The sequence below is a fragment of the Gavialis gangeticus genome, unplaced genomic scaffold (genome assembly GCF_001723915.1).
Source record: "Gavialis gangeticus isolate Ggan-Ray unplaced genomic scaffold, GavGan_comp1, whole genome shotgun sequence".
In the NCBI taxonomy this organism is placed as follows: Eukaryota; Metazoa; Chordata; order Crocodylia; family Gavialidae; genus Gavialis; species Gavialis gangeticus.
Window position 1 is genome coordinate 88,055,308 of NW_017728992.1, and position 12,176 is coordinate 88,067,483.

Here is a 12,176-nt window from a genome sequence, read left to right on the forward strand (position 1 = left end):
CATCTGTTGCCAGGCAGAATAAGGGAGTCTGCAGAGCATACTGAGATGGGTGCACAAGGTCACCTCCCAGTTGCACAGTGTCAGCACTGAAAGCTCTCCACTTCGTAGAGCCTTATCATTCAAATATCTGTACACATGGCTCTGGGTAAGTTTTTCTACCATAAGAAACCTTGGAGAATTCTCCCAGATTATTTGAATGTGTGTACACAATCCTTGCCTGAGTTTTGTAAGGACTCTTGGTATTAACAAAATAAGTGGATAGGTACACGTTACTCTTGGAGTTTACCAGAGAAAGAAAGTGAATATGGGCTCTGACTTCCTTTTTGAGCCAAGTATCTGACCCTTTGCACTTCTGTCAGGAGACTCCTTCTGTGGAAAATGCTTTAGGATGGAGTCCTTGACACTCCATTCACGGTTGTGAATTATATACTGAGCTGGTCTGCTGCAACATTCTGAAAGTCTGGTAGATGCAGAACTTTGGCTATGATCTGGTATACCTCAGGTTCAGTGGCAAACTATTTTACTGTAAAGAAGCAAAGGTAAATTGCATTTTTTCCTGTCTGTTGACATGAAACATTCATGTTGTGCTGCATATCATGATTTGGACTACAACACCATTTTATACTAGGACAGTCTTTGTACAGGCTAGCCAGATAACTGTGACCTTTAGTACATTTATATTAATTCTGTTTGGAGGACCAAGACCTTTAGCCTGAAGATGGTTCAAGTCCATCAGCATCAGTCACCAGTGTCTTGGAGGGCAGAAGGGTTAAAAACAATGCCCCTCTGTATATTTGGGGAGAGAGCTCTTCCGCTTGTTTTAATAATGAGATGATTTCTTGGGGAACCTGGACCCTCATATGACAAAGATTTCAAGCAGACTTGCCAGACTTTACCTATATTGTGCGTAAGTTGCATAATATCTGCAGGAAGCTAAAAAGTCTAAAGTAGACTGTTTCAATCATGAGGAGAAATCTGAAGCTAGCTTATGAAGTCTACTATAGTACTAAACCTGTTGTGTTGCAGACAACCTCTTGCTATCGTGGAATCTTGTAGTATTCCCTTGTACTCTTATGGTGGCACACAATGAGGCATATACACAAGAGAAATGAAATTCTTGTAGACCTGTGGTTTCCAACCCTTTTAGACTCGAGGCGCCCCTCAGAAAATGCCAGCCTCCTAGTCTTCACGTTTTTGATTATAGAAAATTAATAGAGCAATATTTTTGTTGCAAAGAACTCAGACCAAAACAGGTCAGAATAGTTTTCACACTGTAGATTCTTTTTGAAATCTCTGAGTTTATCTTGTGAATCATGTTTGTACACCTAATAATGCTACATTATGTGGCAACTTGGGGCACCCTTGAAAGCATCTCAGGTTACCCCTGGCTGAGAATCACTGATGTGCACAATCACTTGAACAATAATCTTTGCTTGACTTCTTCCAATATGAAGACAGACATCAACAGGTGCCATATGCTAACCCTGCTCAAGAAAGTTGGTCCTATCAGGGCAACAAGCTGCTTTGCATGGAGGAGGTGAAACACCATGAATGAATTGTCATTATTGACTCCAAGATGAACATGGGCCGACAATGCGAGGTCATGGTTGGCAGGGCTAACCGGACCTTGTCGTGCATCCACAGGTGCATCTCGAGTAGAGCCAAGGAGGTGATCCTCCCCCTCTACGCGACGCTGGTCAGGCCACAGCTGGAGTATTGTGTCCAGTTCTGTGCGCCCCATTTCAAGAGGGATGTGGACAACATGGAGAGGGTCCAGAGGAGGGCCACCCGCATGATCCGGGGACAACAGGGCAGACCCTACAGTGAGAGACTGCGGGACCTGAACCTATTCAGCCTCCACAAGAGAAGGCTGAGGGGGGACCTGGTGACCGTCTATAAACTCACTAGGGGGGACCAGAAGGGTTTGGGGGAGACGCTGTTTCCCCTAGCGCCCGCTGGCATAACAAGGAGTAATGGGCACAAGTTGATGGAGAGGAGGTATAGATTGGACATCCGCAAAAACTACTTCACAGTTAGGGCGGCTAGGAGCTGGAACCAACTTCCAAGGGAAGTGGTGCTGGCCCCTACACTGGGGGTCTTTAAGAAGAGGCTGGATGCCTACCTGGCTGGACTCATTTGAGTCCCGTTTTTTGTTTTGGGGTTTTGTTATTCTCCTGCCCTGGCGGGGGGTCGGGCTAGAAGATCTACTAGGTCCCTTCTGACCCTAAATCTATGAAATCTATGAAATCTATGAAATAATCCACCCCTTTACTAAATGCAAAGACGAGAGGGATCAGTTTAAAAAAAGAATATCATTGAGAAAAGATGCTTCAGGCAATTGAAGTCTAACAATCATTGACAAAACAGCAAATTCAGGAAACTGTGATCAAGCTTAATCCTCTTGTGTTTGCTTCTCTGAACACTTGAAGAATCAAGCTTTAGTTCTGCAGACATTTGTACATAGCTTAAACTGGCAAGTTAAGGCTTGCACAGTTCAATATCATGGGAGTGGCACTTTTAATACAGGACAGAACACTAGCTAACTGGTCAGTGTTCCTCTAAATCCTCATCGAAATCCTAGCAATTAAATAAGCCAGTGCACATCCTACACCCGCGTACACAGAGTTATTTTAATATGAATGACAGAAGAAGCAAAGGTTGGCAAACCCTCTCTAATGTACTACTTTGCTCTGTAAACTTCTACCTTTCTCTAAGAAAGTCAAGACACCAAGGGACATCCTCCAGCCTTATTTCTGATTATCAAATTTAAGGCACTGAACAATAAAATATGTGGCATGAGATCAATTAGAATTAACCAACATTGCTTAGATTTTGAATAAGGAATTATTAATATTTGTAGAAAATGACTAGAGATCCAAAGAGTAAAAATATCTCACACAAAAATGAGTAATTTGTATAATTACATTTAAAAAAATTCATAATGTTTTGTTTTTTGGTATTGTATAAACAAAAAGTTGGTTAAAACTTATGAAGTGAATTATCTGCTGACATTGGAAATAATGGGATTTTAAATATCTCCTGTGGTATACTGTACTGCTTCAAAAGATCTAAGTATGTTTCTTTGAATAACTGTCCAAAATTTATGATACCAATGTTTCCCTCAGGATCTGTTTTTAAAGGTTGTGGTTACCATTAGTCCTGTACCAGATGGCTGGGGAGAGGGACGTAGTGGTAGGGTGGTCTGCGATTTGAGCAACTGTTCACTTGAACTGGAGTGAGATGAACTGCTTTCACTTAATCTATTGAGGAGTCAACTGGTTACAATCTATCACTATCAGCTTAATTACTCCTGCAGCATGCTATTAATATATCAGGGAATCCAACACCCGGGCTTCTATTAATTATGGGCATTTATAACTGTGCTCTGGGAGGTGTGTTGGGTAGCTCTCTAATTAGTGCAGCTCTGAGAGCTGTGCTAATTAAAAGCTCCCAGATCATCACGTGTATCAGCATCCATTGAAAAACAGTGGTGTGGCACTTTGAACGGTGGTGTGGCTCATCAAACAAGCTTTAAAGCATCCCACCGCCACTTTTCCATGCAGGGATGCTGCTATGTGTGATGCTGGAGTCTGCTGGAGCACAGTAATTACCACGCTCCAGCAGACTTGACTGAGTCTGCTCTGACGTGCTGTAATTACAGCGTGCTGGAGTAGCCTCCCTGCACGCGTATAGGAGCCCTAATTTATTTAAATCATACATCCAAACTTACAGAGTCACTCAGCTGGCTCTACAAGTCACTAAGTTACTTTGGGATGCTCCCTTTCAGAACCAGACCAAAACTTATTGTGAGAAATTTTGGATTCCTAGAAAGGCATGCCTTTACAAAACTCTTCAATTAACAGTAGACCTGTTAATATATCCAGGTACTGTGCAACATTTTTAATAACCAAAATTAATAACGACTAATTTTGTTCTAGACAGGTCAGCTCATGTACAGCATTCATTTAGAACCCTGTGAATCTGTCATAAGATTTAAGTTTGCAAAATATCAGAGTACCCACGTATATGTTTGAAATCATATTACCGGAGAATCAGTGAACATTTCCCAACTTCCTTCTGTTGTAAAAGTAGAGGAAAAAGTAGAATAACAATAAGCAAGTGAGTCTTATGCACTTTCAGGACAATATTTTAATCACTAATAACAGAGCACATCACCACCTTGAAAAATATGATGTGGTAACAATGCCAAATACTGAAGCAGATTTTAATGCGTTCATATGTATTTTATCTTTGAAATTAGATTTTGGCTCCTAAAATACAATTATTTGCCAAGATTGCATGTGTTTGGATATTGGATGGAGGAGATTATTATACATAAAGATATTTAATTTAAAAAACCCCCCACATTTCAGCCCAGAACACAGGAAAAGAGAAGGCAGAATAAAGAATAACCTCCTGCTTTAGAGACATGCATTTCATAGAACATCACAAATTTACAGTAGTTTATTAAAAAAAAACACAGTATGGAGCTGTGAAATACATTGCTCAGCTTGTACATATGTTCCATAACTTTGTAGTTAGTGGCAGAAGTAATTCAAAGCTTTGCTTGTGATATACACAGAGCTGTTCAAAGGGGATAGATATTGGTCACAGTTTTTAAATTTGCCATAAATCCAATGCTATGTGCTAAAAGTGACAGTTATTCAAGTAGAGTTCAGATATGAAGGGGAATGATGGAATAAAAGCTAAAATAAACAGGTGGCTGGGCCCTGATTCTCATTTACACTGACATCCACTTACCCCACTTTGGCAGTCTAAAAGGGCTTTAAATTGAGAGTAAATATATAGTCCAGTATAAATGAGAATCACGCCCCAGGATCCAAGCTATTTATTAGTGCCTATGATTAGGGATCACTGGAATTTGCACTAGAAGCACTAGGGGAACTGCAGGACTAAAGGAGCTGCCATGTAGCTCACTTTCAGCATGAATTCCAGTGGTTCCTTTCTACAATACTGGCAGATTTAAATTAATACTTCTCCCACAAGAAAAAATATTCAGCTAAGTATTTAAAATGTATTTAAGCTTCCAGGCTGTTTAAATTATTTTAAACTGTACTTTATTTATAATTTAATAACATTCAGTAATTTCTGTAAATCAATCAACCCATTCTGTAATGTTTAAATGTTTAAAAAAGGCATAAGCAGTGACCTATAGAAAATACCATTTGTGCATGGCCACTAGGAGACAGACCAGGAATCCCTTTTTTCTTCAATCCTTTTACCTTGTGATGGTTCGGGATGTTTAATGCCCAGGAGACTGAGTAGGGCTGAAGGATAAAGACATCTTGTGTCACTCTGTTATCCAAAGGGCTCCAGAGGGAAAGTGGGTTAAATAGGGAGGTCTTCCCCTCATTATTTAGTGGTGCCATCTGAACAGTTTGTAGATGATTATTCAGGGTGGTAACAACCAAAGCTGACTGTGAACTGCAGAAGAATCTTGTAAAATTGAGTGAATGGACAAAAAAAATAGCAGACGTTGATAAATGCCAAGTGCTGCACCTGGGAAAGAATAACCCAAGATGCACATACACAGTGATGGGCTTTACATTAGCTGTTGCTACTCAAGTAAGATATTGTGGAGTTATTGTGGAGAATTGTCTGTAAACTTCACCCCAGTGTTCAAAACGGCCAATAGGATGTTAGGAATTATTAAGAAAAGGAATGAAAACAAAATGGAAAGTGTCATTATGCCATTATATAAATCAGTGGTAAGCATATAACTTGAAAACAGTTCTTGGGTAGTTCTGGTTCCCCCCACCTCCAAAAAGACATAGTAGAATTATAAAAAGGTACAGAGAAGGGAAACAAAGAGCAGGAGCATAAAGGGCTTCTGTATGAGGGGAGACAAAACAGGCTAGGACTTTTCAGCTTACAGAAAAGACAACTGCAGGGGGTGGGAGGGAGAAGACAGAGGTCTATAAAATAATAAAACATGAGGTGAGGGTACACACAGATTTAATAGTTGCTAGTGCTCACAATACCAGAGCTAGGGGACATACAAGGAAAATCATTAGGAAGCGAGTCAGAAACGAACAAAAGGAAGTTCTTTTTCACACTGTGAAAAAGTTTCATATTGTGGAACTCATCATCACAGGAGGTTGTGGGGCTGACAACCAAGTTCAGAAAAGGATAAAATAAATTTGCGTAGCACAGGTCCATCAGTGGGGATTAAATGTTATGGTGGAAGGTCTTCCAAATTAGGTCTTTCTAGGCCTTTAAATGCTGGAAGAAGGGCAAGGACAGATCCATGTGGATAGGCCCTGCATAATACCTTTCTCCATAGCCTTTGCTCTGTGCTACTGAGAGATATAGAATACGGGGCTTGTGGTCTGATTTATTATGACATCTTTTATGTTCTTATCCTTTTTAGCCAATTCAAGACGACTATCAATAGGTTCAAAAGGAGATCTATTCAGGCCATAGACAAAAGTGTGGTACTTAGTATGAATCTCTTGTGTATCTTTATAAAGTGCTGGAAAATACACGTACATTTTCTAAATTAAGACAGACTCTGGGTGCCCAAATATTTCTACAAATAAAGTAGCTGCTACTGTCATACAGTATAATATATATATGGTATAGCATATATATAGGGTACATATATGTATATGTATCACTAGCACACAGTAGTGACAGAGGTAATGGAAAGGCAATAAATATTCACAGATTAATTTTGTTTTCCTTCCTGCCCCTTTTCCCAAGCAGGATGGGGAAAGAGCACATAGCATTTGTAAGCAAGCTTTATATTACTTGCTTACAGTTAAGTAAGCTTTACATGCATTTATCTTACATAATCTTGTTATAAATCTAATTTCCTATATTTTACACCTTTATTTAATTATAACTGCATGACATATTCAAGTATGGACCTGTCAACAAGGACAGCACAAGTCACTGTCTTGAAGGGAAAGGCAATACAAATAATGAATTTAGGGCCATCTGTCAGACTTTGCTTTATTATTCAGAATCACCTTTTTTGTTCCCAGCCAATTTGGGTTATGAACAGACTTCATAATGTAAATAAGGGATGCCCAAGTTTGGGCCAGCTGTACCAAATGAGGTCAACTGAGTTTCTTTTTATCTATAAGCTGTTCTAGCTGATGGCCATGTGTGATGTGCTTGTGTTTGCTGAATTCTTCTCTTTTCCCACGCTTAAATCAATGTAAGGAGAGAAAAGAAATGAGCCAATAGCACTGAGTCCAGATACAGGGAGAAGAAAGAACAGAAGAACAGCAACTCAGGTGTACAACAGATCTGTGGTACTGGTGTTGCTAATATAAAAATGCAGCATAGTTTCCCGCTGGGTTTTGTTCCATCTTCTATATAACGTAGGCTGCACCTGCCTTTTTTCTTAGATACCTGGACAGGTTAGAAAAGCAGGCAGTACACAATAGGATGAAGTACAGCAAGGACAAGTGCAGAGTGCTGCACCTAGGTCGCAAAAGCATCCAGCACATCTACTGGCTGGGAAGTAACCCTCTCAGCAGCACAGAAGTGGAAAGGGATCTCGGAGTCACAGTGGACTCCAAGACAAACATGAGTCGCCAGTGTGATGAAACCATCAGCAAAACTGACTGTACTTTATCATACATACTGAGAGCCACATATGGTTAGGGGCTTACAGGTCAAACCCTATGAGGAGATACTAAGGGACCTGGACTTCTTCAGCCTCCACAAGAGAAGGCTGAGAGGTAATCTTGTGGCCGCCTACAAATTCATTAGAGGGGCACAGCAAGGAATCGGAGATGCTCTGTTCACCAGGGTGCCTCTTGGGGTAACAAGGAACAAAGGTCACAAACTGACAGAGAGCAGATTTAGGTTAGATATCAGAAATAACTTCTTCATGGTAAGGGTGGACAAAATTTGGAAGGGGCTTCCAAGGTGGTGCTCTCCCCTACCTTGGGGGTCTTTAAGAGAAGGCTGACCTCAGCACTCTTTCCTGCCTAGACAGGGGGTTGGACTCGATCTGTTGACGTCCCTTCCAACCCTAGCATCTATGAATCTGAGGAATGGCATTTGGTACCTGAAAGCTAAGCTAAGTCTATCCCAACCATGCAGTTGGTTTAAATAAATAAACAAGAACAATCATTTATATTAAATATACACCTTCAGTCAAAGTCTAATTCATAGATCACAATTAATGATGATGATTGAGTTTTGTAGCTTTTTGTATTGGTGATTTATTTCCTTGTTCATCAGAAGAGAGGGATGTGCTATATGTTCTCTATTTTTATACCTACATTTTCACTTCTGGAACTCTTTCTAAATCATTTGTTATCAGTCCTTCTAGGAATTATTGTTTGTGTTCTTGCATTTACTGCTTAACTTTTTACAGCACTATGAAAAAGAATACTAAGCCTATTCGTTTCTTTTAAGAAGTAGTAGCTAACAATTGCTGAATATATTAAAGCCCTGCTAATATTTTAATTTTACATTGTGTTTGATAAAAATCTCAAAATATTGAATAAGATAGAGAACATGGCAACTCACCATTTTTACCTTGCTTAAAATTATTCATATAGTGAAAAAACAATTCTGAATCTTTAATTAATGTTATTTTATTACTAATCTAGACCAATGACATTAAAATTATTTTAGATAAGTATATTTTAAAATAGACAACGCTTACATGACATCATTGAATCTAACATTTTATTTTAGAATTCCTTAGTACCTTCATATCAGGAGCAAAATGTGGCTGTTTAGGAAATAAACCCCAAATAAAATCTTGATTACTCCTGATGTGTAGATTTGATATATACAAAGAAAATTAGAAAGCTATCTGGTGCCCCACAAACTCCTAAGTTTTGCAAATATAAATATCTTTTTGAGATTTGTTATAAATAATTACATTCTTAGTTATTGAATCCACAAAAATAAACACTTACTACTGTGCACAGTCAATCAGTTGGTATTCGTTTGACCTCTCGAAGCATGCCTTTACTCCTTCATCATCCCAGAGCTTTTTTGCATGTTCAAAGAATTCCTGAAAATTGCAAATGTGACAAATAAGTGAAGATTTCTTGACTTAATTTAAAAAAAAGAACTTCTCTTCCGAAATCTTCATTTTTAGAATAGTTACTAAATGAAAAGTTATGCATTTAACGAAGAAAAAAAAGAACAGTAATTAGTAAAGTCACAGTAAGCTTAATTTACTGTACACACAGCTGCCAGTATAGTTTCCATTATCTGATACACTCAATGACTGACTTAACAATTCATGCAAGTCAACGTATGAAATTTACTGTAATTACAGGTGCTGCCTAGAACTGTTCTCAATTTTTAACTTTGTTTATAGCTGAGTCATGATTAGGTCACAAGAATGGTAGAGAAAATAGATTATTTTAGTCTAAAGGTAAGTTACTTGGAAAAAGAATCAAAGGGTAGCTTCTTAAAAAAATGGTTTCTTTCTCTCCACCCCCTCCCCCAATTTTGTCTGTAATTTTGCATACAGTGTATGAATTTGGGTGCAAGAATTTCATATACTTTGCTTTTCTACCTTCCCCAAAAGAGTACTTGCCTGTTCAATAAATAAAAATAAATAAACTGACATAGCTTAGCTTCCCTCCTATGTGACCAAAAGGAAACTAGAAATGAGAAAACCGGGTTGACAAATCCCAGTGCCAGAAGACAGTTTCAGGTAAAATCAAATTCACTGGTATATTGGAGTCTGAATAGCGGATCTTCTCGTGTGAAACAAACAAAGGTAAGTTAGCACCAACTTAAAATTGTAAGAAAACCTCTCTACAACACAACTGAATACCCAAGGGGTGAACATGAAAATCTTACAAAAGAATCTCAAAGGGCAACAACCTTTATTTTTGCTGTGAAACACAGTCTATCGGAAGACTCAGCAACTGAGCAAAAGACCCTCTGTACATTAGTTTCTTGTTGCTACTCACAAATCAGATCCTCTATGAATTACATATTCAAAAGACTCTGGTCTCAACTTCTGGAGATCAGGGAGCTACACATCTGGAAATGCACAATAAATAAAAGACCCCTGTCCTCAACCCAAACTAACTCAACTTCCCTCCCACCACATATTTTTAAAAAAGATAGGAATGCCCCCAGAGAAAGCACTGTCTTTTTGGCACAGCCAACCTGAATAATTGATACCTTGATGTAGGCACTCATATTAGCCTAGCTTGACTGTGAGGATTCCTACAGTAAATCCCTACTTTCAGTACCTTAAGTTTCTGTATTTATGCACATGTGTGTGGGGGTGTGCGTGTGTGTGGTTCTTTGGACTAAGATGCCTCAGGATTATTTTCAAAGCTTGTCTACATGGGAAAGATGGTCTATAGTAAACTACAGAATGAATTTACAGTGCACCAATTACTTTGCACTCCTGTCTGGATTTCCTTAGTGCATACTAAGATGCCTGCGTGAAAAGTAGCTTTGGTCATTTTGAAATACAGTAAGAAACCTCAACCTTAATGCACACGAAGAGTGCCCACATGGGGAATTAGTGCAGATAAGCTAAGGTGCTGTAAATTCACACCTTACCTTACTGTGCCATAACTTTCCCATGTAGATACACCCTCAGACAGTGGTGGAGGAGCTTGTCTATCTTTTGGGAACAAAAAAAGGCTATGTCTTGACAAAGGTTAGAGAGACTGAGTCATTTTGATAACAGGTCCTGTTTTACAGTCAATGTAAAATTTAGAATTGCCAACTATTATGCTCCTTTAGCCTTACAGAACTACAGATCTTCCAGAAGCTGGTGGACTTAATGGACTCAGTTACTTGCATAGACGAGAGGAACTGCTGCTCCTAATTTCAGAAGGGCAGCTGGTCGCTACCACAGTACCAAAGACTACTATGGATACAGCCAACCGTGTACTTAGCTCCATGACATCTGCAGTGGTCACTGAGCTGCTTATCATGGCTGCAGGGACTGAACTTTCCTAAGGAGATCAGAACTACAGGGGAAGACTTCCCATTGAGGGCCACAGAGATTTTCATCTTCAGGAGTGACAAAATTTTATATACTCTAAAAGATTCAAGTCATCCTCTGTTCCTTGGGAAGTACTTTCTCTCTTTAAAAATGCAGTTTTGAAAATCAGTCCTGTGCAGCACAGAGGGGAGGTCCTCTTTCACTAGTGCTGCTTCTGCTTCACTGGTGCAGCTACCACCTCAAAATAGGGATGAAATGGACAGAAACAACTGGCTGTATCATACAACTCAGTGCAGACCCAAACCTTCCTACTGTCCATAACATAAAATCCTTAAATATATGCTTATGTGTGCACTATACAGATCCTGTTCAGGCAAGAAGTCATAGTCAGGGAGTCATAGAGAAGTAGGTCTGGAAGAGACCTCCAGAGGTCATCTAGTTCAACCCCCTGCCTGAGGCAGGATCACCCCTATCCAAAACATCATTTAAACTTATTGCGGTCAACCCTCATGCAACACAGACCTAACACCCTAACCTGCCACAGGTAAAGCAAGGAAACCATGGCAACCAATGTCCTGCTTCTATAAAATGTCAATATAGGCTCTAGAGGTCCCAGGTAGAGGGCAATGTCCCTGTCTATAGAAGAAAGCAAAAAACCCCACAGTCTGTACCAATCTGCCTATGGTACAAAATTCCTTCCTCACCCCAAATATGGTGACTGGTCTGACCCTGAGTGCAGGGGCAAGACCCTCTAGGCAGGAATGTCTGGCTTTAGTCCCAGCAGGAGCATTGGCACATCCCAGTCAAAACCTCAGCTTTGGCTGTAGCCAGCACCTACCACCTGTGAAAAGCCTTAAAAACACCCTGACACATATAGAGGGGGAGGAAGCAACCAGAAAGTCCAGAAGCATGGGAAATACTCATGGCATAACATAGGCATAGCTATACCTATGTAAAACTACATCCCACAACTTCTTTAAGCAATCTATTCCACTGCCTCATTGGTTTTAACAGTGAAGTTTTTCTGGCTATCCAGCTTAAATGTACTTTGCTGCAAATTCCAGCCACTGGTCTACATCCTCATTCCTGCAGCAAGAGAGAACAGGCGCTTTCCCTCTTCTTTATGGCAGCCCTTCAAGTATTTGAAGACTGCTATCATGTCCCCTCTTAAGCACTGTTTCCACAAGCTGATCATGCCTAATTCCTTCAGCCTCTACTTGTATAACCTGCTTTCCAAGCCCTTGATCGTCTTTGT

The 12,176-nt window shown here is 39.7% G+C and overlaps 1 protein-coding gene across 1 annotated transcript in view; it reads right to left on the reverse strand.

The window, feature by feature from the left end:
- The window catches only part of GNAL (G protein subunit alpha L), a 222,239-nt gene that overhangs the window by 93,147 nt on the left and 116,916 nt on the right, over positions 1-12,176 (reverse strand). The window contains exon 5 of the mRNA XM_019525230.1: positions 8,910-9,007. Within this exon, the coding sequence (XP_019380775.1) occupies positions 8,910-9,007 (98 nt within the window). The remainder of the gene's footprint in view (positions 1-8,909; positions 9,008-12,176) is intronic.